This window comes from Silurus meridionalis, chromosome 6 (genome assembly GCF_014805685.1).
Source record: "Silurus meridionalis isolate SWU-2019-XX chromosome 6, ASM1480568v1, whole genome shotgun sequence".
Lineage (NCBI taxonomy): Eukaryota > Metazoa > Chordata > Actinopteri > Siluriformes > Siluridae > Silurus > Silurus meridionalis.
The window spans coordinates 14,498,599-14,525,803 of NC_060889.1; the positions used below are offsets into that span (position 1 = coordinate 14,498,599).

Sequence of the window (27,205 nt, forward strand, 5' to 3'; positions counted from 1 at the left end):
TGTGTGGCGGGCACTTTGTTTTCCTTGCTGATTTAGCTGACTCATCTTCACCAAGAAGGGGAGGGTAAATATAAGGCAAAAAATATAACAGAACTTTTTAAAGGCATTTTCCTGATGCAATATTATAGTGATATATTTTTTAATCCAGTGTATTTAATGAGGAAAAGATCTGTGTGAAGTAAACGAAGAAAAAAGTAAAGTGTAATAAGTAAGTGGTAAAATAAAAGAATGAATGTTGATTTAATAATTTGCTACAGTCAGTAAAGATCTAAAACGGGTCCCAGGACCAACATCTAGTACTGATGTTATTTTACTTTTGAACAGTCTACGTCTTCATCTGCTACAGGCTTGTGAGTTTAGAATTTCCACATTGTCCTCCTCCTTCTCCCCACAGGCCGAGAACCTCTTGCTAGATGCAGACATGAACATTAAGATAGCGGACTTTGGTTTCAGCAACGAGTTTACCGTGGGAAACAAGCTGGATACATTCTGCGGCAGCCCCCCGTACGCCGCACCTGAGCTCTTTCAGGGCAAGAAGTACGACGGACCTGAGGTAGATGTCTGGAGCCTGGGGGTCATTCTATACACACTGGTCAGCGGCTCCCTGCCTTTTGATGGACAGAATCTAAAAGTAAGTGAGGAAGGAGGGCAAAAGTAGAAATGAAACCTCATGTCTGTTCATCATTTCTTTCTGCTATTTGACTTGGTGCCATTGTGCCTCTTCCTCTCTCTCTCTCTCTCTCTCTCTCTCTCTCTCTCTCTCTCTCTCTCTCTCTCTCTCTCTCCCTCTCCCACAGGAGCTTCGAGAGCGTGTATTGAGGGGGAAGTACAGGATTCCCTTCTATATGTCTACAGACTGCGAGAACCTACTGAAGAAATTCCTCATTCTCAACCCAACCAAAAGAGGCAGTCTAGAGGTACATTTTAAAGTATTTATTTTTCTGCTTCTGTGCTAAATTGAAACCAACAAAAAATTGATACAAAAAATCTTTTGTACCAAAATAAAAAAAAAAACACCCTGACACTCAGACACTGATGGGCTGATATTTTGGTACAAAAGATTTTTAGATTTTGAATCATATTAAAACTCACCCATTATCAATTAGACATAAATAAAAATTCAACATGACTATATGTCACACTAAGATGCTTTATGATTGCATCAAACGGTAAAACATAAATTATATAATTGTTAATCACAGCGTGTTCTCCCCCCTCTCTCTCGCTCTCTCTCTTTTTTTCCTCTTTCCCTCTCCCCCTCCTTCTCTCTCTCTCTCTCTCTCTCTCTCTCTCTCTCTCTCTCTCTCTCTCTCTCTCTCTCTCTCTCTCTCTCTCTCTCTGCGCATTGTTCCAAGCAGCAAATAATGAAGGACCGCTGGATGAATGTGGGTCATGAGGAGGAGGAATTAAAACCCTACATAGAGCCCCGGCCTGACTATAAGGACCCCAAGAGAACAGGTGTGTGCATGCATGAGAGAGAGAGAGAATGAGTGAAAGATAAATAAAAGAACAAAGCAGTCTGAAGCATACATGTCTTATTTCCTATAGAAAAAATGCTGCAAATGGGCTACTCAAAAGAGGAAATTCAGGATGCACTTGTCAACCAAAAATATAACGACATTATGGCAACGTACCTGCTGCTTGACTATAGGAACTCTGAGGTACACTAATTCATACGCTTTCTTCACTCTTCCTAGCACATGCAAACTCTGTGTCCTCTTGTTTCTTAACTTGTCTCTAAAACACCTCTAAAACTCTGATGACTCAGCTTGACGAAGGCATCAACAAAGCTCGACCAGGAAGTGACCTCACAAACAGTAATGCACCCTCTCCACCTCACAAGGTACAACGCAGTGTGTCCTCTACTCAGAAACCACGAAGGCCCACAGATCAGGGTGAGTTCTGGAAATTGCTAATTTTCTGTAAAGGCACAAAACTCTTAATTTAGTCCCGTCTTTTGAGGTTTCTTTTCTTTCTTTCTTTCTTTCTTTCTTTCTTTCTTTCTTTCTTTCTTTCTTTCTTTCTTTCTCTGTTTTTCCAGTCACACATTCTAAACGGCCTCAGGGGGATAACAAGCACACAGGTGAGGATTCTGGGCGGAAAGGGTCCAGTGGCTCGACCAAAGTGCCACCCAGCCCCGTTGTCCCAGGAGACAGCAAAAAGAGCTCAACTCCCTCCACTGTAAGTGTGTGTGCATGAGACACAACAAAGAGTATGGTGGGGTTTTTTTGTTGTTGAAACAACCATGGGGTTTTTTTTGTATGTTTATGAAATTTACATTTACAGCATTTGGAAGACGCACTTATCCAGAGCGACATTTATCTTATTCATACAACTGAGCATCTATAGGTTTAGGGGCCTCGTTTAGGGGCCCAGGAATGGCAGCTGGTGTGTCTGGGATTTGGATCCAATGTCCAATGCCTTAACTACTAAGCTACGATCTCTACCAAATTAGTCAGATATTTGATGTTTCTTGCATTACTTGAAGTTCATATAAAGATTGTCTTGCATGAATAGTTAGGCACACTCTGAAAATAGCTTACTATTCACAGGAATAGTAATCCAGCTGCAGAAATGCCTGATGAAAATCCACTGCTTATGTGCAATTTTGTCTCTTAATAGACTGCTCTTAAGCCTATGAATGCACAATTATTATAACAAGACGTAAGTAAGTAGCAGCTGATTACTAATCTTGATTTCGGTGCATGACCCTACAGAACAGTATCCTGTCCACGGGCACAAGCCGCAGCAGAAACTCTCCGCTCACCGACAGAGCCTTATTGGGAGTCCAAAATGGCAAAGACAGGTACACACTACTGCACACACTACTACATACACAATCTGAACCTTAATTAAAATATAAAAAAAAAGAAAAGGGTTGTGTGAATAAGTCAAAAATGTGCTAACCTAGACAGGTGTCTCATCAACTCTAGTCTTATTGTGAATCTATTACCTATACAGTTGGTTTTCCATTTTCTCACAGAATCTTTTCTGTGATAGAAGCATACTCGCAAGCACTTGTTATTCACCTCTATTCAGTGTGTATGTTGAATTTGCTTGAGCTTGAATTGGGTAAACAACCAGCTTTCCTGAGTTAAACTGTCCCTGATTATCAAGGCTTCAGGATAAGAGAGTCATGCTTCCATACCTATGCATCTCTCTCCACGTTCCAATGCTTTTCTAAGAACAAATGAGCCCATTTTCTCAATCTGCACTTTACTATTCTTCTTTTGATGGACTTCCCAGTGTATTAATTCATCCCAGTCATCACCATGGCTTAGGATATATATGTATTTGCACATGCTTTAAAGCTTCTACAGGTTCAAAAATATGATTGGACTTTTAGGGTCATATTACAGTGCCAAATGTGCACTGCTGTGAAACATGAACTATAATGACATTGGGCAGCAAATCCTGTATATTATTCTTGAGATGTTGGGGTCATATATATATATATATATATATATATATATATATATATATATATATATATATATATATATATATATATATATATATATACACTATATGAACTAAACTATAGGGACTTTTTCAGCCATATGTGTTTCTTCCCCAAACTGTTACCACAGATTTGGAGGCACGCAATTGCACAGAATGTCCCTGGAAGTGGTAGCATTACATTTTCCCCTCACTTGAACTTGGGAGACCCAAACCTGTTCCAGCATGACAATGCAAGCTCCATGAAGATATGAGTTGGAGTGGAAGCTATTGAGTGGCCTGTTTATAGAGCTCTGAACTCAACTCTATTGAACACCTTTAGGATGAATTGGACCCCAGGGTTCCTCACCCTACATCAGTACCTGATTTTAGCTGTTCATGTAGTTGTATGAGCAGAAATCTTCATAATCATACTCCAAACTCAAGCAGAACATCCTCCCAGAAAAACGAAGTTTTTATGACCGCAGTTGGAATGGGAACTAAAAACTAAAAGCACTTAGCAGTCTTATTAATAGGTGTCTACAAACATTTGTCCATATGGTATACATGCGTTATTAAAGTCAAGATGAGTGGCCTGTGTTGAATATTGAAGCAGATCGTGAGGATGTTTTTCCTCATGTGAAGAATAGTTGGTTTCCCTTAGTAGACATCACCTTTTTCTTTTTATGCCATTAGCAGTGTAAGTGCGCATTAAAAAGCTTAACGCAAGTGCTGTTTAATATATTTGTGGTGATATAACCATGCCATAGGTGCATTTATGATTAGTGCACTTTTATTAAAATGTGTCTATTCGCTTGTGCATCTTTTAGAATATTAACCGTTGTTCCTCTATGTTTGCTTTGCTTTTTGTTTATTAATCTCTTGCCTACGTTTTTCTACGTCTGTCTCATTCTCTCTGTCTTTCTCTAGTCCTTGCTCACTTACCCATTCTTTGCTAAAGCATTTGAGGACACACTGTCTAGTCTGTCTTTGCACACTGAATTTTCTTTTCCTGGTTTATGTACGTTTTGAAAGGATTAGCAAAGCTTGTGACCAGAAAAGGCACCATTCAATTGGTACAATTTGTGTAGTTGACCTGTGATAGGTTTACTTTCTGTGTTCTTCTCAGTAAGGTGATATCATGGCTTTTCTCTACAAACACTGCTAATCCTGTTTGTGTGTGTTCTCCTTTCTGCTTTTTTCCCCCTCATCAGCACTCTGTTTGATCTCTCTCTCTCTCTCTCTCTCTCTCTCTCTCTCTCTCTCTCTCTCTCTCTCTCTCTCTTTATCTTTGCTCGCTTGCTCTCTTGTACCAGTCTCCACTGTCTCTTGTATATACTCATTGCCCAAACTCACACTTTCCTTTGTGCTCTTTCTTTGTGTCCCTTGAGTGCTGTCTCTCTCTGTTACTCCTTTTCTCCTTGTCCCTATCTCCCCATTGTCGGATAATTATGCCTTCTAATAAAATCCTCTTTCCTCCCTCAACACATATACGGCCATGACTGTGTGTGTGTGATGGTGTGTGCACGCATGTACGGTGCCACCGCTGTACGTTCTCGCCACCGTCAGCCTGAACACACCCGGGTCCCGCGCCTCGACGGCCTCGGCCGGCGCCGTACTCACATCGTCCTCGTCCTCACGTTCCCGTCATCACAAGTCCATGTCCTCCTCAGCCCACCCATACCCCGCTGACCTGCACGCACACCAGCCCAGGCAAGTTCATACCGAGCCACACGCACTCTGAGAAACAGCCTCTGCGTTTTTTTGTTTTTTTTTGCGTTGTACAAAGCGAGGGGGGAGGGGGGAGGGTACTGCTCAGTGAAGGACTCTCACAAAGACCTTGCTGGGTGAAGAAAAGAAAGATTGTCAGGGAGGTATTTGTTATAAACTAAAATGCTGAAGATGTAATGTCATGATTCATAAACAGGGTTCGATGTCTGATAACTCATCGTTATCAAAAACTGGTTCAAATTATTTATAGTTTAGTCTATTTTTCGGGTCTCATTCAAACGTATGTAAGTCAAAGACAAGTCGTCTGCTACAGTTATTATAGGAAACAGAATTCATAAGAAATTATACTACGGATCTTAAAAAGTACTTCACGAAGGAGTAAAATAGGACGTAGAGTTTGCGCAAAAGGGTTATGAAAACAAAACTTGAACCGAAAGAACAGCAATACTGATACCGATTTCTCACCGGCCCTTCACACTTTATTTTCCAACTCTCCTGCCAGCAACATGAGCTGCATGTTTACTTAATAGCTGTGCAGCGACATAAGAAAGCATTTCCTAATTATCTCGATGCCTTTAACCTGTCATATACTGTGTACACAATTTAGAGATGGCAATAGCATGGCCATTGCATGGTGAAACATTCATTTTTATTTATTTATTTTTTTCCTTCAAAACCACATAATCTAACCCTTGTAATTGTTTGTCCAATTTTCATAAACCATAGCTATTGTGTTTAAAATGAATGGTCAGCATGAGCCTGGTAGCTTGTATGTGTGACTGGGAGTGAATGGCTGTTATACAAAGCCTGCTCTGTTGCATGCATTGGACACGGACTCTTCTACATTAGGTCGGGGATAAGTGAAAGACGGCACCGCTGCCTTGCCTCATGGCTGCTCTATAGTGCTGCTCTGTTTCTATATTCTGTACTGATTTTTCTATCTACTAACCCTTCTACTAATTATTTATGTAGAACAATGTTGTGGTCCATTCCGTTCATTGTACAAACACTTAGTAATGTCATATTTGTGTCACTGTCTTCATGAAGACATTATGGTTTGAATTCAATGGATGAATATGAGAAGGAAAAAAAAAACAGAAGACATTTAGAAATAGTACATTGTATGAAAATAAGCCCAAGTTTTAAAAGAAGTGTTTCTTTATGGTTTCAAATCCAGGCATGGTGCACTAGGTGTCGACTTGGCCGCTCAAAACTTGCACAAGGGTTTCTACTGATTGCTGAAACCCCTCCCTTATGTCCCTCATATCAGGTTCCTTCGACTGTTAAACACATTTTGTTGCATTGTGATTTTTACGATCCTGCTAGGCAACGCTTTTATTCAAAAACATGTCTACAAAGGGAATTTTCACATCACCTGATTTGTGTTTTTCTCTCATGTAAATCTGAAAGGTTTTATATAGTAATTTAAATGTTTGTGACATTTATTTGATTATGATCTTGTGTCTATAAACAAAGAAAAAATTGAACGAAAAAAAAATGGATTTAAAGATCGTTTTCTGATCTGTAAATCTAGACGTACTAAACAACCAAGAAAATGGCACCTTTTGTTCGAATCCACCCATTTTTTTTAAGCAATGAAAAACATTGGAACAGGTGTTTCTTGTTGCCTGGGTATGCCCTTAGATTGATTGTGTGATCTATTAATAGCTCTGAACGTCTGCTCTCGGTTTGAGCTCTGGGTTTCGCTTGTGAAGACTGCGCTTGTTTGGTAAAATGGATAAACCAACATAAAGACCAGACAGCTTCCTAAGTAAGAAAACCAAGCTGAAAAAAGACAGACAATGGATCAGAGATATTGTGCAGTCATTGGCCATAGATAGTACAACCATTTTATCCTGAAAGTGAAATAAACTGCTGGTGTACTAACAGCCAGACATGGAACAGGTTGGAAAGGAAAACGGCAGATGATGACAGAAATGTTGAGAGCTGTGAGAAAAACCCAATCGCAAATGCTTGTTCAGAATTCAGTATGTTTGTACCTGGCCTTATTTAATAGATCAATAACTCTAATATAATATAATAAATTCTAATAGTCTATTGGGCTTTCCAAGACAACTCTACGCTAGTAAAAGACCCACAAACTTATTGGCTGCGAGTTCTGGCAGGGATTCGTTAATTGAAACTTGACTTTTTTGGCGCAAAAATTTGGTATGTGAACTTGTGGTTCAATGATTCTTTTATTATGCGATATCAGGAACCTGCTCCCTTGATCCTAACCTAAGAGATGGGCTTTCAAGCTCCGTGATTCGATAAGACGTGATGCCTGCCGAGTCCTCTTCCTATGCAGAGCATATTTTTTTTTATTTTGAGATTATGTAACGCCGTTCTACCAGTACACTGCAGGAGTGAGTCATTATCACACCTCCCTGTATTTCACACCCGGGCACATTTTGGTTTTGCTAGGGATATACAGTACTTGATGGCGCATCTTTTTTTAATTGCAATTCCTGATCAACGAATAGTTTGCGTTACAGTACCGCTATAATTTGAATGTCTAATTTGCCTAGGAATCTGTCGTCTGCACTTTTGACCGCCGTTAACATGTCACGCAGGGTTTGACTTGAACATTTTCTGTTTCTTAAAAATGTAACATGGTCTCCCCCCACTCCCCTCCCCCATCACCCCTTCATCTCTCTGTGGGGAAAATGTATTTTGTTGTAGTGGTCCTCCTCAGAGAGCACCTGGTGCATCACCATCAGCTTACAACATCAGCAGCGCTACAGGCCCAGAGCGTACCAACTTTCCACGAGGGGTGCCTGCCAGAAACACCTTCCATATCGGTCAGCAAAGAGGGGCACGGGATCAGCAAGGCTCACCATATCACCCTTCTCCAGCCTCACCTTCCCTCTCTCATGGTACCAGCCAACAACGGAGACAACCAACCTCAGGCATCTTCAGCAAGTTCACCTCCAAGTTTGTACGCAGGTGAGAATGAATGCATGACGGGGCTACGCAATGTGCTTGGCTTTAAATCTGGGTGATCGAAGGATTGGGGCAGGGTTATGAGGTGACTAGGAGGAGAGAAGAGTCCAAAAGAATTATCAAGTGAAGTAAAGACAGAAGTAGCATGTGCATCTGTTTTTGAGGAGAAACAGATGGAAGTGTTTAAAGGGAAGAGAGAGACTCCTGTTAAGTGATTTAAAAAAAAAAAAAAAAAGGAAGTCACCATTACATCACACGTTCTCACATCTCTGCTTCTTTCTTGCAGCTGGATGTGTGTGTAGTCTCAAAAAACTTTTTCATCTTGCTCTCATTTCAGATAGGGAAGTAAGGTTTAGAGGTTTTGTTTGACACATACACACCTTCGAATGTGTGACTACACTGGAGAGTTTGCTGTTTCAACAAAGTCCCAACCGAATCTTTCCCCTAAAGGTCAAGCCCTAGTTAGGAAATTAAATCACGTTGCCAGTGCCCATAATCTTGACAATACTGTTTAGCGCACTTACAGCCACACGCATTTCTCGTCTATTTCATCATTTCCTGCTTTTGGGTTCTAGCACACTGAACGCACTGCCACTGCCACCTTTTCTCCACCACTGTGGTGACAGTATCCATGGTAACAGCAGAGGTATCACATTCCCCAGCCCTATAAATACTTGTGCTGGGGACACCTTGGTGTGTTCTCACTGCTGGAGCTGTGAGCTTTGTAGAATTAATGGATGTGTAAAATGAATTAATGCTTCAGTAAAATGTTCCCTTTCGTCGTTTCAAATTAAGATTAAACACTGCTAGACCTCAAATTTTGTCTGCTAAACAAACTTAACATCAAGCAACATCTATCTATTAACTATCTATCTCCAGAGGAAGAGTCAATATTATCAGATTTCTGTCTTTCTATATATTTATTTATTTATTTATTTATTTATTTATTTATTTATTTTAATTAGACATAATGGGGTTTAAAGCTCTTGTTTATTAACAGTTTAGCCGAATGAACAAGATCATGTTCCTGTCATCCAGTTTCCTGTAGTGAAGTGTATAATAGTACTTTGTTGACAGTTCTCTAAAGCTGATAAAGTTAATACAGCTTTTTAAACTGCTATTGGTGTATACTTATGTATCTAATAGCATTAGTTGAGTGGCAGGTAATGCAGTCAAATCTGTCAAAAATTTCCTTCCTGTATACCACCTGTAACATTTGCGCAAGTTAAACAAAAATAACATCATTATCTCCACTTATATAAGTATATACACTGCTAGTTTTGGTTGCCATCACAATTACACATGGGCATTGTATAATATCTCATTTTCTCTCAGCAATACTCAACTCAAAAGAGGAAATCTAGAGGTAAAGAAAGCTATTAGACTGCTCTTATACTAGTTATTATGCAACAAATAAAACCACTCCTCCTGTTTTGACTCCCTAAAGGCATAACTGGTGAAAGAGTAGAGAGCTCTCTATATCACAAGCTGTTAGCTAGTTAATCTAGTCTCTAGATCACACTGACCGGATTAACCAGGAGAGCAGAATCTTGAGAGTTTGATTGATTTTGTCAAATGAACCTGTTGTTCAGGATCCTTTAAAATACTATGAAGTTCCCCTGCAAAAGGAAGGTCTGCACAATAATACAGTAAAACGTATAATATTAAGTAATACTCATTAACAATACTATACAATTTAACCTGAATGTTAATAATCAATTAACTTGTATTAACTTGTACATTGACATTATATATTCCAGGGAGTCCCGACTTACGATGGAGACGCGTTACAATGAAAATATCGTTCAGTCGCGACGTGGACAAGCCTACCCAGGAGTCTTACTGAATAGTGATCAGTATGGGGTAGTGTACTGTAATTTGTTAATAATTTACTGTAGTATGTTAACAAATAACAGTACATAATTTAGCAAAACAGCAATTTACCGTAACATATAAACTTTACGGTGCATATATGTATGTGGGCACATGCACGAGTGACATGATTGAGTGGAGGGCGGAGCCAAATAAAATGCTAGAGCTAAAATTGGGCTTTGAAACAACAAAAAAACACAGAAAACAAATACGCAATAACACAGAGACAGATGAACTCTGTTGACAGCTGGCGAGAGTAAGGCAGAAAATGCATAAATCCTGGCAGCCTCCGAACGTATACTACCTTTTATACGATGCAATTTTTTTTTTTACAAATTTGCCGTATCGTCATCACAAGATCGAAATCTCGTTAGTCGAACCATCATAACTCCGGGACTACCTGTACCCTTTTACCATATTTTATGTCACTGTTTGTAGGATTTAAGGATTTTAAATATTTTGCTTTTTACATCCATTCATATTTACATGCATACATTGTTCTTTTTCCCCTCCCCTTTCTTGGTTTTATTTGTTTTATTTATTTTTGTAGAAATCTATCATTCAGGTTTCCCAGAAGGTAGGAAAGCACAATGATAACCCCCTCCTAAAACCTTTCATTTTTCATTCACCCCTTTTTACCCTTTCCCAGTTTTGGTGTAATTTTATTTTGACATAGTTTATATTTCCCCTCGTACTTTTTTTATCCCTGGTTACATGTGTGATGTGTTATGGCCAGTACTAACATCCCACATCCGACGCAAACTCTCACCCTCAACATTCTCATCGTCCCACCAAATTAACATCCTTTTGGTTCCTCATCCTCACTTCTTTCACCTCATCCCCCTTTTTGTTGTCTCCATCAGTGTGAACAGTGACCTATGTGTTGTCCAGCGTTACTTACTCATTCAAGGTTAACCCAAGGGTAAATGGGACATGATGTCATAGCAGTTAACCAAGGTTGAGATAATGAGAACCAGAACATGGTTGTGAAATTTGAAAATCAGAGGAAAACTTCAATGAGAAACCATTCTGGGTTTTTTTTACTTTGTCTCTCACTTGGAGGATCTATTTAGGATGAAGTTGAACAGGGTGAAATCTAGAAAAGGGGACACTGAGGATGAAAAGGAGTGATGGAGGGGATTATATTACTCTGCATACTTTCAGGAGAATCTGTTTACCTTTATTTAATTATTTTTCTTTTCTTTAACATGATGATGATTCTGATTGTAACAGTATCTGGAGCTGAGATTAACTGACTGGATTGGTTTGCTCTCCCAAAACTACTGTTTCCTGTCTTGTTTATTTTGGTTTTTTCTTCTTCTTCATACCCTTCTCTTCCATGTGTCTCTATATTTCACTTCTATGTCTGCCACATGTGAGAACATTCAGGACTCGGGCAGATACCAGGTGTATGGAAATCTACCTGCACTCTTGCATTTACTGTAACAATCAATTACAGCGGTTTATTTTACATTTCGGTTTATTTAATTTTTTTATATATATGCAAATATATTATTATATGTTTCATGTTTGTGTAGTGTTGGTGTTATGTGGTCTTTTGTCCAGATGAGGGCACTGTCATGTAATACACGATGACTTTGCGTCCTCTGCTGGTCAACAGTTGTAACTGTTTGTTTTAAAAAAGAAAAAAAAAACTTTCATTACAGGTTCTATTACATGTACTTACCCATATTTCCTGCCATTTAACCTACAGATGCTGCTTTGTGGTTACTAAACAGCTTCATGTCTCTGTTCTAACCCTTTTTTGTTTTTGTGTCTTCAAAAGTCAGCGTTTACATACAGCCCATTGTTTGTGAGACGTTATCTGTCTGTATGTCTGTGTCTATTCATATCAACGTGCATTCGTGCGTTAAGACGGTTGACGCAAACCCTTTTTCTCGTGTATGTCTGACATCGTTTCTGTTTAATGTGGGTGTGTGTGTGTGTGTGTGTGTGTGAACCAGCTGTAGGGTGATTTATTGGATAACTGTACATTACATGGTGATGGGCTCATATTTAGACGTTTCAGGGGGTGTCCTAGGTTCCTGGGTGGTTCCTTTCGGTTCAATTCCATTCCATTTAATTTCCCTTCACCGTAGAGTACAATCCTACCGGTGCCTTCCGCATTTGTAATCTTAGACGCCTTAAAACAACACGGATTGAATTGGCACTTTTAGTAATGGAATGGGATTTGCATACCTGGGTATCCTTAACTCTTAAAGTGCATGGTGGCAGTATACAATAAAAAAAGAAAGAAAAAAATAATAATGTTGTTTGGATTTCTTTCGAGGAGCCCGTATGAGGGAGAAAGTCAAGACGAGGGCAGCAGGTGAGGAACAAAAATGCAAGACCTGATCAAATCATTTCTCAATCAGATCTAATCAATGGATAAGTAAATATCTGGAGTCATAATTGATTGGGTGTTTAATTCATTCAGGCTTATGGTGTTACTTGCAAGCAATCAGAATGAATTGGTTTTGTGTGTGTGTGTGTGTGTGTGTGTGTGTGTGTGTGTGTGTGTGTGTGTGTGTGAGAGAGAGAGAGAGAGAGAGAGAGAGAAAGTCTGGCTTTCCTGTGTTCTGTCATTAAATGTTAGTTTTATCATGTGACACTGTTCTGATAAATTGGCTTTTTTCATTCTGTTAGATGTGGGTTTTTTCCCTGTTACCTGATTGTGTGAGTGTGTCATATGTTGATAAATGGACAGCAGTACTTTAACATGCATGCCTTTCTCGCCTTTTTTTTTTTTTTTACTGTCGTTTCTCTTCCCCGTTTATTGCCGCGGACTTGTCTTTTGTCCTACACTTCTTTTGTACTTCACATGTATTTGTTTTTCTGTTCACGTTCTTCTTCTGTGCTTTTTTTTTTGTAATATACATATCCGTGTCATTTCCCACTTCCATATCTCTCTCTCTCTTTCTCTCTCTCTCTCCATCTCGGTCTCCAGATCCATGCTGAGCAGCGCCGACAAGGCAGAGAAGACCGGAGTAGGAGGGGGGACGCTTGGCTCAGGTGGCGGGGACGAGAACAAGGACTCTCTTTCCTCCTCCTCTCCAAGAGGCGGGACTCCGCCCCCGTCTGCGAAAGACAACACCAAGCCTCGCTCTCTGCGATTCACCTGGAGCATGAAGACCACGTCGTCCATGGAGCCCAGCGAGATGATGAAGGAGATCCGTAAGGTTCTGGACGCTAACAGCTGCGAATACGAAGTGCGCGAGCGCTACATGCTGTTCTGCATGGCCGGTAACCCATCCCGGGACGACTTCGTCCAGTGGGAGATGGAGGTGTGCAAGCTTCCACGGCTGTCCCTCAACGGCGTGCGCTTCAAAAGGATTTCCGGCACTTCCATCGCCTTCAAGAACATCGCTTCCAAAATCGCCAACGAGCTCAAACTGTGAGAGGGAAACTGTAAAAGTTACAGTGGGGCAGGAGATGGTGATAAAGGGGGAAATGTTAACCACTGGGGTGTGAGATTGTAAACAGGACCGAAATAAGCTGTACAGATCCAACACGCTGAAATACAGTGTGGTGTATGAGAGAAAAAAAGTGCTGTATATGTTGATTTTGCTGGTTTCAGGATCACTGGCCTTTACTCTCATCTATCACTTGAGGAAAGGGGTGAAAGGAAAGAAACACAATTGCTTTACTTCTGTCCACTATGAGAAGATACCAACATAAAAAAACTTTTTTTTTTTTTTTTTCCGTGAACTCTGTTTTTGTCTTTAACTCCGTGCACACACACACACACACACACACACACACACACACACACACACACACACACACACACACACACACGCGCACACACTGGGCATCCGGACAGAGATTATGATTCCTGCACATGTTGTCATTTGTTTTACCGTGTAGATTGGGGTCAGAGTTTCCCCACAAACCCATTCTCACTCCATTTCTTCCTCTTCTTTTTTTGTTTTGTATTTGTTTAGTTTTTTATGGTGTTTTGTCAGCGAGGTTACACCTCATCAGCACCCAAACCTTAAGAGAGGGCCACCACTTGAAGCCCCTCAAAGGATTGTGTGTTCTGCTTTTGGTGATTTAGTTCTTCATTGACTGGGTTTGTAATTTTTTGCACTGGAACGGGTGTGTTTTTGTTGTCCCTCCTCCCCCCCCCTTTCTGAAATCAATTGTATTTCAATGTTGTAAAATCGGTGATTTCTGCATTGTTATTCTTAGGATGTTTTTTTTTTCTTCCTTGTCGTTTCGAAAAAGCGTTCATGTCTTGCTGTAATAAATTACCACACAATAACATCAGACTCCACCAAACCTTGCCGTTCCCCTTGGACTAAACGGTCACTGGAAAGAAGACACTGCGAAAGAGGACTACATCCCCTACAGCTGTCATTACAAGACTGATCTCTCGATAGGCTTTATCTGTAAGCCCACCTTCCAAATCCAGGATGCTTACAACCTGAAAGCTGCAGTGGTTTGGTAGCAAATTAAATAAGCCCCAACGTCACTTTGAGCATTACCCTTTTCATGCTTGTCCCCTTCCGTCATGGGCATAAGTCTGAATGAGAGTGAATCATCTGTGTATAACCAAAAGGTTACTGTGGGCCTTTTGTCTTGATCTTCATGCAGTGATTGTATCAAGTAGCAGTGAAGCCCACAAAGAACTACACATCAGGAACTGATGATCCGACTACCACTTGGTTTTAAATCTTTTTTTTTTTTTTTCTCCGTTTGGATATTCTTGATCAGGTGTTGGTAAAGACATGTGAGAAAGGTGGATGTGTATGTGAGTTGTCTTGTCTTTCCACTGAGCTATACTTGTTTTGCATGCCTGGATACACACGGATATTATTGAAACAGTAGGGGGAGCAATGGTGTCTCTTCCAAGTCTGAGTGGTTTGTGGGACATTGTGCATCTGTGTTTTATATCTATTTTTATTTTTCCCAGAATTTTTTTTGTCACATTATTTGCAGTTCTATTAATGATCATTGTCTAAGGTGCTGGGGATCCAATTGTCGGTTATCTATTAATATAATTTTTCTTTTCTTCAGGGTTGATTTTCTTTCATATCATCTTTTTCATTGCTGTAATTTTAATATATATTTTTTTTCCCTTCGTCAGAACTGATGTGTGTCAGGGATAGAAAGAACTCCAAATGTACATTTGGTGCGAAGAGAGATGATTATGATCAATGATAGTAATAAATGAATAATGAAACTCAAACTGTGTATGTAATAATGCAACCTGCACGGGTCTGACGTCCGGAACGCAAACACTGGAGAGATTTTGGTCATTTAACTTTATTCTAAAAAGAAAAAAAAAAAAAACACGTATATCCAAGATCACCTGTAAACAATTCTCATGTAAAGTTGTGGTGGAAATGGAAAACTCCACTGGCACAAACTTTTTCAATTTTAGTGTTGCAAAATCTTACACATTCATGTACTTCAGAGTTTGTGCAAGAAAAGAAAAAAAGTCAAGTATTTTGGGTCATTTAGTGCTTTAATATAAACTACTACTACATTTCAATCTACTAATATTTCAGGGACTTGGTAAAAATAAAAAAACTGCTTCACTAAGCTCAGATCTAATAATACATGGCTCTTTAATGAAGACGAAAGCGCGCGCGTTCCCGGTTTACACTCGATCATCATGTGGTGTCTTGTGTGTAACAGAGTTGGAGATGTTCTGCTGTTGCCATGGAGATGGAGAAACCTGTGATTCAGTTGTCAAGGCATTTCGTTACAATCCAGTGTATAACATCTAAAGACTTTGCTCCATCGAGAAATTTTGGTTTAAGTACTGACAGTGTTTTTTGTTTGTTTTGTCAGAGATCATTTTTGTAATTGATCATGCTGAACTGTGTGCTTTTGAATTCTGTGGCCTCCTCTGAGGTATATAATTAAAGCTGAAGCCCGGTAGGCGTGTGGTGGTCTGTATTTGGCGAGTCTGCACTGAGGTCTTTTCTGTATTAAGCTTCGCAACAATGCGAGATGTTCGCTTGTATGCGTGTTGGTATTTAATGGCAATTTTCTGAGTGATGCCTCGTTTCACCTGTCTAACACTATATCCAACCGACTCCTGATGCCTCCTGTGTGCATGAACAACTGCAATTAATGTATTCTGTATTTTAAATATCCTGGACAGTACCTGCTCTCCTATCATTAACTTCATTATATTCTAGAAAGTGTGAGTGCCTTCTAGAATTTGCCCTAATCTAGAACCAGTTCTACTCTTGAACAAATACGAACTGGTTTGAGATCAGGACCTCAGGAGCTTGTATGAATCAGTGCGAGTGAGGCGACTCCACTTTGAGCCCCATCAGCGAGGGAGGCAGCTGTACGCTGGAAGCTGCAGAAGAACCGACGGAGTTCCTCAGGCCGCTCTGGTGGTGTGACGAGGCCACCGCAGGGCGGATGAGTGGTGGTGGAGGGTGGTTGTGGGGAGTTCTGGTCTGGAGGGGACGCGTCTGAAGAGGAGGAGGTTGGCGCAACAGGCTTGGGGGGGCACTAGGGGGTGTCGGGCGTAGTAAAGGTGGGGGTTGGGTAAGCGGAGGAGAGGACTGGCTGGAGTTGCTGGCTCCTTCAGAGGAAGGTGTTGGACTGTCAGAGTCTGCAGGAGACACACTGTCTCTTTTAGTCTGCATAGATCACAACACAGGAATATTAAACACAAAGCAAAAACACAACAGCATTCATTGAAAGTGTTCAGGATGATAAACTATCGACATTTTTTTTTACACCTCACATGATCCTTCCTCACCTCGTCCTCTTCCACTCCCGCTGTCCCGTTCAGGTCCTTCGTGGTCTCGCTGTTGCCCCGCAGCACTTCCTGTTCTGCTTGCCATTCGCGCAGCACTTCTTCCAGATTAAAGCGGCGGCGGTAGCTGACGAAGAACGAGCTCACCTGACCTGCTGTCTTGTTCCCAATCACGTCCGCTATGGCGGAAAAGTCTTTACCATATCTTCTGATAGCTGAAAAGGCAAATCCACATCATCTTGCTATAACCATTCACTAATAATACAACAGAAATATGCTTTTTATCTGTGCTATTCAGTCCAATTTATCACACTGACACCCACAGGAATCAAATGGTACTGCATCTGGGACTTATCTGACTTACCCTGTACAGCCAACAGCTGCTCCTCTGTCGTCCAGCGGGAGTTAATCTTAACAGTGGACTGTAGGAATATATAATGATTAATCAAATGCAATTTGCTGAGGACTTGAATCATTTTCAAGTTGTTATCTACACACCGACCAGACATAACATTATAACCACCAGCATAACAGCATTAACTTCTTTAGCACATTGAGCTGCAGGAGCTCATCTGTTGGATCAGACCCCACAGGTCAGCCTTCGCTCCCCATGTGCATCAGTGAGCCTTAGCTGCCCATGACCCTGTCGCTGGTTCACCTGTTCCTTCCTTGGAGCACTTTTAATAGCTACTGACCACTGCAGACTGGGAACATCCCACAAGAGCTGCAGTTTTGGAGCTCTGACCCAGTCGTCTAGACGTCAAACTCAAATCCTTACGCTCGCCCATTTTCCTGCTTCTAACATCAACTTTGAGGACAAAAGGTTCACTTGCTGCCTAATAATATTCCACCCACTACCAGGTGCTATGATAAAGAGATACTCAGTGTTATTCACTTCACCTGTCATAATGTTATAATGTCTGGTCAGTGTATGTATATAAAAACGTGAGACACACATTTACATTTTTTTCGCTACAAGGAAATGTATAACACTGTCTTTAATGAACTATGGATATCTACGATCAGATGCTGGAGCAGACATTTTATTAACAAATGCTCCTTGATTTAACTGTTAAGTTTTGGGTAGGTCAGTTTATCATTTTTTACATTATAAGAACGCATGCTGAATTTCTCGTCCAAAAAAACCTGACCATATGCTTCATATGTAGACCCTGGAATATTCCTCCTTATAACTTATAACTTTTGGCAAAGATTGATTATTCCTTGTTTTGTCCATCATCATCCTACATGCTTCAGAACATTAAGCAGAGTGCTAATAAAATCATAATACAGTCTAGTTAAAAACAAAAAAAAAAAACAAAGGGAGAACTGCACCTCAGCCAGTCTCATGGCATCAACACCATCTGCCAGACTCTGTTTGAGGACACTGTTTGCTTGCTTCATGCTTTGAACCTGCATGAGGATTAGTAAAGTTTGTATTGTGATTCATTCCGGTCAGTATAAATCCATAATAAATATTGTTGTGAGCGTGAATGTGAGAGAGACAGACGCCATGCATTCCTTACCAGTCTCTTGAGAGACACTAGCTGCGTGTCGAGCTGGCGGTTAGAGATGGTTCCTGACTCTGTGGATGCCGACACGGCGACAATGTCGTGCTGATCCAGATGCATGCCTTTCGGAGGCCTGCGACGTGCCCTCAGTGGGTGGTGTCGGTACTGAGCCCCCTGGTTCTCTTTGCGTGTTTGGCCTGACCTGCTAGAACTCCTCTCACTGCCTCCTCCAGCACTAGAGCTCAGTTTGGGCTGCATAAGAGAACGGATCTTAAAACACAAATATTTTAAAAGGGTATCGTTTCTTCTAGTAGTCACATCATGTCATGTGACATGATTCTTAACCCAAGCAAGAACTAGAGCATGCATTTCTAGTTCTTAGTACCAAATCATATAATCTGTTGTCAAAGCATTGTTGTAAACACTCGCATGAAGATTAATGCTTGTAGGATAATACAGTAATGCCTCGTGCTGAGTACCGAACAAGTAGTTGGTAGCGTTTTTAACCACTTTAGGACCCATGATTTTAGACTTAAAATGCACAGGAAGCACAAATGAGAACGCTCTGGCACTGTTCTGGCACGAGATAAAACGACTCTCATCTGTTTTTCCGTAAGCCTGAAGCGCTCAAGTTTCATTGCGAGTTTCGTTCCGAGTGCCGAAACGTTTTACAGTTGTCATGACGTGAGAATTTGACGAGTACCGAGCTTTTACTGTATTTAAAATAACTTGAGTGAATAATGAATAAAAGGCACCACTAGACATTTTAATGTAAATTTGGCACAGACTGTTAAATGACTACTTTTACTTTAGATAATGTGAAATATTTGCAAGTGTGAAAGTAGATACAAATAAAAAACGTATGTACACTACGCCCGCACACGTTGGCAGATTCACAGCCTCGGTTATAAATCAGCCGTCACTTGGATGGACTGTAATCCTCGTGGGCATATCTCATTATAAAAATCTCCTGTACATATAAACATTGATATACCATTTCATAGCCTTATTTAACAGCTCTTACACGAGATTATATCTGGTGAATATGGGAAATAGTTGTCATTTTATTCTCGTGTGATTATTACTCGTAGCACTGAGGTATGTTTTTGAGTTTACGCCTCACCTCTTTCTTTGTGACGATCTCAAAGTCACTGTCACTTCCTGGGTCTGCTTCTTCTATCTCGTCATTACTAACAGAAACACATTGCAAGGTTAAGTAATGATTAGGTGGACCCCACCACCACCACCACCACCACCACCACCACCCACACAACTCTCACCTTTCATCTTTCTCTCTCTTGGTAACGAGTTTGCGGGCCTGCCGGTCCATGACGCTGGTGCGAGTCCGAGTCTTCTTCCAGGAGTAGTAGTACTTAACCAGACTGGAAATCAACTTATCTGGCAGCTGGGAAATAAAATATACATCAATACCAGTGCAGCATGGAAAATCTTAATTACCCTGCACATGTTTAATTAATTACAGGCTTGGCTACACATCTACAGCACAGATCAGCTGCCTGACGTAAGTGAAATCAAAGAAAAGCTAGAGTTTGTTTATGCACGTCTTTGGACAATATACACTATATGGACAAAATTATTGGGACACCTGACTGAAGGCACACAACTGTATTGGGTGTCTTTGAATGCAGTAGCATGAATCAAACCTGCTCCAGCATGACAGTGCCCCTGTGCACAAAGCAAACTCCATGAAGATATGCTTTGCATGGGTTGGAGTCAAAGATCTCCTGCTATAGAGCTCTGACCTCAACCCCACTGAACACATTTGGGATGAATTGGAAATCTGACTGCACCAAAACGGCCGAGTGGGAAGAATTATAAGAGCAAATTGGGACTAAATGTGGAAATGCAATGCTCAAAAAGCACATTCCATACTTATGGAAAACTTTTGCCAATACAGTGTATCTTACTCTGTATACTGTAAACAATCGTATTCTAATAGGATAAAGAACATTTTAGTCACATGGATCTTGTTCAGCTTCTGCTCAATCAAGTGCCCTCTAGAATGCCTATGCCCCACCCCTCTAAATAAACAGAACGCTGTTCATTAATAACAGCCATGTAGATTTGAACAAGCAGCTTTCTTGCAAGCCATCTGGTGGAAGTGTTGAAATGTTGGTTCCAGCCCCTGCTAAAAAGACTTCAGTTTAAAAGCTGATGCACTCATTGTGATGCCATGATTGGATGATTTTGAATGACTGCCCATGCACGTGTGTGAAAGGTATTTCCTCTGAGAAAGCTGCATTATTCAGCTTGTTTGCCAGGCATCATCTGGAATGCTATGAAAACCAGAAAAGGACTTTTAACACTACTATGTAGAGCTGCAATGAGAGAGCAGAAAGTGCCCTTTGACACACACACACATATATATATCCTTTTTTCCAAAGGATAATTTCAATGGGCAGAATGAACACTCAAACCATCTGAAGGTAACTAATACTTTAAGGAAATGTGAAGCACAAGAAGACAATATATACAGTGTGTAAGGAGAATCATTTCTAGCTATAAAATCGGTCATTATTCTTAATACTGGACCAAAGGTCATATTCACTCCTCTTCTTGTCTGTATGTTGGACTGCAGGATTTTCTGGCAGGGAGGAAAAATTCAGCCTCCCTCCTGTAGCAGCAGGCAGATGGGAGCACTGCAGATTATACAAGCCATGTTTTTCTTTCTCTTCTCCCTCCTATTCCCACTTTCTCACTCTCTCCTGTATTCTCATAAACTAGCTTACCATCTGCTGGATGCGATGGAAACTCTTGCCGTGGAAGCTGAACGCCTGCTCAAACAGCACCTTGTCCTCCACCGTCCACTCGTCTGGAAAGGGTGTGAAGTTGGCCAGGTCGGCTAGGGACTTCTCCACGTCATGCTTGTGCCAGAGCAACATGCCCAAGGACTAAAGAATAAAGAAGTGATTGGTTTGGTGCAACACAGTTGTGAAGGTTTGCTAAAAAAGAAGTGCTCAAGCCTTTTCCCTACTGTAACACACGTGATTATCAGACAGGAATGGACATGCTTCCCTTTCCTCAGAGAATAATGGAAAACGTATTTACTCAAACACAAGCTGTTGAGGCGACATTTATGAACAAACTGCATTTAACCGTTCTGTGTAATCGTAGCTCTGCAAATGGATTTGGAAGCTCTACATCTGTATAATTTACGATAGAATTCAATTGTTTGGGAGGAAGAAACTCCAGACTAGGAATTACTTATTACTGCATTGTACCAGTGTGAGCTGTAGTTATATTAGCATTGTACACAGTGGAAACAGTTTTCTGATGAAAATTAACACGTGTCTAAAACTCCACTATACGCCATTACGTTTTGATACTATTTTCTCCATACCATGAAAAGTCGTGTGCAAGTCGTTTTCATGCTGAGTGATCGTGTAGTGTAGGAGTATTCCTTTAAACTATGGCTTGGCATACCTGTTCCATATTATATCCATGCTTCTCTTTGGCCATTAAGATATATTCATCCACTGTTGAACAAAAGGAAAGGCCAGTTCTGTCAGTATTAAGTCACATAATCCGAGCATGGTCTCAGATTAAGAGGTCTGATTTACATTAAGCATTTGCCAACATATGTCATTATATATATAATATATGTCAATTACTAGTATTATCTGTAAACAGTACGTGGACCAGATCAGTGTAGAATAACAGAATAAAGATTTCCCTGAAAGAGGGTTTCTATATGATCTTTGTTTTACAATACAGTGTGATCCTTTCATATTACTATAACAGTTTATGGACTTCTTTAGATTCAATACTTACACATTGCATCAGACACATGGGTGTTGGGTGACCATACAAGCATGCTTCTGTGGTCTTTCTCACTGTAGTCAGGCTCAAGCTCTGTCAATGTAGGAAACACATCAGTTAGACATACATTTCCCTCATCCACACCTCTGATGTTCAACATATCAATCTACGATGATCTAAGCTTATTCGCAGTCACACAAAAAATATTAATGGTTATCTGCCATTGCATAGGAGTATTAATGAGACTTCACAGTTGTGTGCTTCACCAAGCGTAACCAAAATATTAATATTAAAAAATATTAAAATATTAAAATATAATCCATTCTGTTATTTCAAACAAATGAATCAGATGATCGTCTCTACAGAGAAATGGGTTTACTTCAACTCGGCAACCAAATTTCAGCATACAGTTGACGACTTTCAACACATTTTCCTGTGCTTAAAAAATTAATGACCATTAAATAACCAAAGAAAAATCGATTTGCGACACAGTTAACTCAATGTTTAATAATGATTCAAAATATTACAACTGTTCTTCACAACACCTCGTGTTTTCTATTTTCACCGTGTCATTTTCTAAAAACAAATTCTTCTCTACCATTTTTGTTAGCCGTCCTCTTCAGCCTGGCCCCATACATCGTTATTGATGAACCTTTAAATCTTTCGCTCTCAGGCTATGTATAGACAGTGCACTAGATTTTTCAAATGGACCTCAAATACACTGGTAATAGGGGTGACTGCTCTCTTACACGAACACACTTCCTCTTACCTGGCTTGTACTCCGGGATCTGCGCCTGGTAGTCGGCACCCACACGAATCATGCTGTCTGTGAGAAAAAGAACGCGGTAAGAAAGAGTTTGCAAGTCACACGAAGGGCAGCAGGAATGATGTGGGTGGAAGAAAGAGCAGAAGCCTAAATAAAGCTGGACCAGCTTCCAGTTACAGAATCTGGCCAGAAAAGACAAGACTTGTAAACAGTATGTTTGGAAACGCTACAAAGCACTAGCATCAATAAAGCATTAGATGCTTTATTAATAGGTTTTATAAGTTTGCATGTCTGTTTTTCCTTGACAGAGGCCTACCATGTGAATGATCTTCATCACTGCTCTCCTCATCAGTGTGCTGACTGTTGCCATTGGTTGCTGTTTTTGCCCTGCTGCGAGACAGAACTCCAGATCCTGAGCGTTCCATCACTGACGGCATGCCTTGAACATAAGGAAACATTTTATATTTAGGACAAAAGATATATTACATTTATTAAAAGAACAAAAAGGTGCCAGAGTAGTGGAGTCGGAAACACTGCTGCCTCTCAGTTCCAGAATCGACCGTGAGCTCCCGGTACCCAAAAAACTTACTTGTAGATTTGGACTAGCTGCTCCGAACTTTTTCTGAAAAGCGGAGCATCTTATCCGGGGTGTATTCACGCCTCACACTCAGTAGTTACCAAACCCACCACTCCCCTGACCAGAATAAAATACTAGAGTGGAATGAATGAAAAAGTTCTCATCTAAGTCGATCATAACCTTTAATTACACGTAGGTACAAACACCAAACATGTCAACAGAAAGGAAAGAAGTATTTCGAAATATAAAATACCACAATACATCTTGCAATGCAATATACAGATATATATATATATATATATATATATATATATATATATATATATATATATATATATATATATATATATATATATATATATATATATATATATATATATATATATATATATATATATATATATATATATATATATATACACACACATACACATCTGTAAAACTCTTTAGCTATGCGAATTCAAGTCAAGAGGCTTTTATTGTCATTTCTACTATACACACTGGAACACAGTAAAAATAAGACGACGTTCCTCCAGAACCCTGGTGCTACACTAAACAACATAGAGCTACAACACACAACATAAAGCTACATAACATGCATCGAGTGCTACCTAGTGCAAACAGTGCAGACAGACAACACAAGACAAGACACAAAACCCAAGATAGTGCCGACCAGTAACCCTACTGTATACTTCGATTATACAGTACTGTAAAAACTATAACTGGGAGTAAATATAAACAAACACAATGCAATGCAAAAAAACAGCAGTAGCAGCAGTCAAGAGGTGCAAAAAAACAGCATGTAAACAGTGTAATGCGGTCAAGTATAAATAATAATAAATAAATGATGGTGGACTGGATTGAGATGGGTAATGAGTAATGAGTGTGTGCTAGTGAATTCAGTATTTTTCACATTTTTATAGCAGACTGTGTCAAATGAAAAAATGATTTTTTTTTTGGTCCAAACTCTTCTCAGATCTACTGGAGCACTGCACTATGGGCTTTTCCACATTAAATATTTTCCAACATGTAGCAGGTGAGAAGGTAAAGAATTCTCCATGTGCCTCAAGGAGTGTGGTGTGTGAAGTCAGGTTGAGATGTGAAGTCATGGAGAGTGTACGTGTGTGTGTGTGTGTGTGTGTGTGAGAGAGTGCACTTCCGCTCCGCTCCTGGTGGCGATGTTTCTCTCCGAGGCCTTTTGTCTACCAGGACCTAGTAGCCACACAAAGTAACGGAGCCAAACATCTGAGCAACTTAACATTAAATCCATTACCACCCCAACACACACCTTCGGTACACATTAGAACCAGCAGCCGGTTGAATTTCACTGGAGACAGAAACGCGTTTTAAAGGCGCGTGCCTGCTCGGTGATTTGGAGAAGCTCAGCTCCACTCATTGTCATGTGGCTCAGCTTCCAAACCGCCTCTACATGATGGGCTCATGAGGACCTACTGCAAACTGAAAACACTGTATAAAGACGCTTTTAATATAGGCGCAAATCGTGTAGTAAAATCGTGGCTTTTACAACTTTCCTTTTTTTCCACTCCTTTAAAAATAGTCTTTTTTTCCCCAATTTTCAGGGGTTTTTTGGGGTTCGTGTACAAACTATACAAAAGTTATTTACCCGATAAAATCATTGAACACCAACCAGAAAGAGTAAAGAAGCTGTTTTTTAGGGGGGGGTTAATAAACCACTTTGTCAATTGGCAATTGCCGGGAGGTGTGACGTCACGCCCGGGTTCAATTGCGCTTCTTCTTCTTTTTTTTTTTTTTTTTTTAACCCGGCATTGCCTACAGAGATCATCATGATTATATATATACAGTTTAGCGACGTTTTATTCTAAAGGCGCATAAATATGAAGCGAAAACGAAGGCTGATTTCCATCACAACTCCACTGAGAAGTCCTCGCTCGAGACGCCTTTCCCTCGTGCCCCTTGTTCAGAAGGCTATGAAGTGCAGAAGGACGCGCAGAGGAACCTACAGCCAAACCGGCTCTCATTCAAACTTGGAGAGCGCAAGAGGATGGGGGAGGAGGAAAAATTAAATTCACCTTGCTTTTGTCTCGTCTCACTTTTGGCCCTGTTCGTCTCTCAAGTCGGGATTCTTTTGTGTAAAAAAAAAATTATTAAAAAAAACACGCTTTAAGTCCTCCAGCTTCAGTTGGTGGCTTTGGAGATGTCGTTCAACATTTGTGTTAGTTGCCAACCGGGAAAGCAGTTTCACACCTGGCTCTAGATCTCTCTCTCTCTTCTCCTGAAACTTAATCAGCGATGGACCGCGGGATATTAATACACCAAAACTACTGGATAAATCCTCCGTCAATATTTACTTCTCTTTCTCTCTCTCTCTCTCTCTTTCCCGTCCAACGGTATCGACTGCATGGAGATCCTCTGTGTGTGTGTGTGTGTGTGTGTGTGTGTGTGCCGGGGAGGGAGGAGGGAGGGGGGCCAGCCACAACACACACCACTCAACCATACAAACCTTCCGCCTTCCTCGCCTCTCCCCAACTAACTTCGATGTCAGTTATGTAGTTCCATATACCGGCCCAAACATTTCCAAATAAATGGATGTCATCCTTCAAAATAGTGTCCATAACGTGGTATTCTGCCCTTTTTTATTCCATTCATCTTATTGAATAGTTGTGTGTTTATCTCTAGATTATAATGATGCGTTAAGGTAAGAAGCAGTAATTCCTCCCTCTCCGTTTTGAGGCGCATATTAATATATATATATGGTTTGTCTTTTTTGTAAATAAACAGACACTTTATTTGGGTGGTGTGCGGACTCACACAATAGACTCAAACCCTCTTCACCTGCGCTGCTCCCACAGTATGCTATACCAGGCCGGACTACTTCCCACTGTACGCGCGGATGAATCTGTCAGCTGTGCATTGCGGTGCTGAGGTCCTCCAGACCTTTACTAATGTATGCACGACCAGACTGGAACTAAACAACTTGCAATTATATTATTGTTTTGTTTTTTTGTGCTTTTTTTAATGATCGCGCATAATTTTGACGATTGTCACTGGTGAGACTGCGAACTCGTTGGTTAGGTTTAAAACAAGGCCAATGAATATTTATTCTGATCACAATCACTATCCCAGTGGCACTGCAGGTGAAAAGGAGCATATAATCAGATTTTATATATAATCCCTATATAATCCTCATTTCAAAGAATTTGCATTTTGAAATTCTTCACCCACAGCCACATGGTTTTCTTTCTTCCATTCTCATAGCCGTCTATCAGCTGGCAGGCCCAAAGGCCAAACCTCTGCACATCACTGAACATTACCATTGAGTGTGACTGGTCTAGGGTTTCCAGGAAAACAAGGATGTAGGCAGACATAGCAGCAGCACTTGTGGCACAGGACCCCTCCCAAGTATTTTCTCTCTCTCTCTCTCTCTCTCTCTCTCTCTCTCTCTCTCTCTCCCCATCTATCTAGCCCTCCCTGTTTTGCAGGCAACATCTTAGCATCACCGCTAGTCTCATTCTCACCTAAGTTGTCATGTTTATTGTTTCTCTCTCTCTCTCTCTCTCTCCCCCCTCCCCTTGTGTTCCACCTCCTTATCTATGGATGCATTTCTGCTCATAATTTCTTCTTGCTTGCTAAGACTTCCTCCATCCTCTTCACCTCATGAGTTCCTCTTTCTTCCCCTCCCCCTATTTCTCTCTGTGCCTCCTCTTTCTCATCTTGTGCTCCCTTCACTGCAACCCCCCCCACATCACATCTCACACACACACACACACACACACACACACACTATCCCAGTTTTCTTTTTTTTTATAATTCCTGCATGTTACACAAGGCCCAAGTTAATTCCCTAGTTTGTTTCTTGGGCTGATGTTATAAAGATCATA

The 27,205-nt window shown here is 40.6% G+C and overlaps 2 protein-coding genes across 14 annotated transcripts in view; one reads left to right on the top strand and one right to left on the bottom strand.

Moving 5' to 3' along the window:
• Positions 1-15,175, top strand: part of mark2b (MAP/microtubule affinity-regulating kinase 2b) — a 38,706-nt gene extending 23,531 nt beyond the window's left edge. For 2 of the 11 annotated variants that reach the window (XM_046852365.1, XM_046852372.1), the window contains exons 8-19: positions 395-631; positions 798-917; positions 1,359-1,458; positions 1,549-1,661; positions 1,769-1,895; positions 2,042-2,181; positions 2,718-2,806; positions 5,008-5,151; positions 7,852-8,115; positions 10,535-10,561; positions 12,275-12,313; positions 12,932-15,175. In XM_046852365.1, coding sequence (XP_046708321.1) covers positions 395-631; positions 798-917; positions 1,359-1,458; positions 1,549-1,661; positions 1,769-1,895; positions 2,042-2,181; positions 2,718-2,806; positions 5,008-5,151; positions 7,852-8,115; positions 10,535-10,561; positions 12,275-12,313; positions 12,932-13,382 — 1,851 coding nt within the window. In that variant the 3' untranslated portion in view covers positions 13,383-15,175. Of the gene's footprint in view, positions 1-394; positions 632-797; positions 918-1,358; positions 1,459-1,548; positions 1,662-1,768; positions 1,896-2,041; positions 2,182-2,717; positions 2,807-5,007; positions 5,152-7,851; positions 8,116-10,534; positions 10,562-11,770; positions 12,253-12,274; positions 12,314-12,931 lie in introns of those variants that run through there. The other 9 variants (XM_046852366.1, XM_046852376.1, XM_046852373.1 and 6 more) reach the window with 9 other exon arrangements.
• Positions 15,176-15,538: 363 nt separating this feature from the next.
• rcor2 (REST corepressor 2) lies at positions 15,539-26,221 on the bottom strand. Of its 3 annotated transcripts, none has more exons than XM_046852381.1 (13): positions 26,136-26,221; positions 23,085-23,207; positions 22,772-22,828; positions 22,015-22,095; positions 21,667-21,719; positions 20,973-21,134; positions 19,503-19,627; positions 19,346-19,412; positions 18,238-18,474; positions 18,047-18,124; positions 17,076-17,133; positions 16,715-16,926; positions 15,539-16,592 (listed from the first exon to the last, which is right to left on the bottom strand). In XM_046852381.1, exons 2-13 carry the CDS (start codon positions 23,203-23,205, stop codon positions 16,239-16,241), a joined length of 1,605 nt encoding a protein of 534 aa, XP_046708337.1. In that variant the 5' UTR covers positions 23,206-23,207; positions 26,136-26,221; the 3' UTR covers positions 15,539-16,238. The 3 variants fall into 3 exon arrangements, with proteins under 3 accessions (XP_046708337.1, XP_046708336.1, XP_046708335.1); XM_046852380.1 differs by lacking the exon at positions 26,136-26,221 and adding an exon at positions 25,397-25,763; XM_046852379.1 differs by lacking the exon at positions 26,136-26,221 and adding an exon at positions 24,634-24,968.
• Positions 26,222-27,205: the final 984 nt, after the last annotated feature.

What these genes read in the sequence shown, in the direction of transcription:
- rcor2 (XM_046852379.1), bottom strand. An exon ending in AGATCGTCACAAAGAAAGAG is followed by an intron (nt 18,475 to 19,345) that starts GTGAGGCGTAAA and finishes TCTCTTATGCAG; the next exon opens with CCCAAACTGAGCTCTAGTGC. An exon ending in ATGCCATGAGACTGGCTGAG is followed by an intron (nt 17,134 to 18,046) that starts GTGCAGTTCTCC and finishes ATATTCCTACAG; the next exon opens with TCCACTGTTAAGATTAACTC.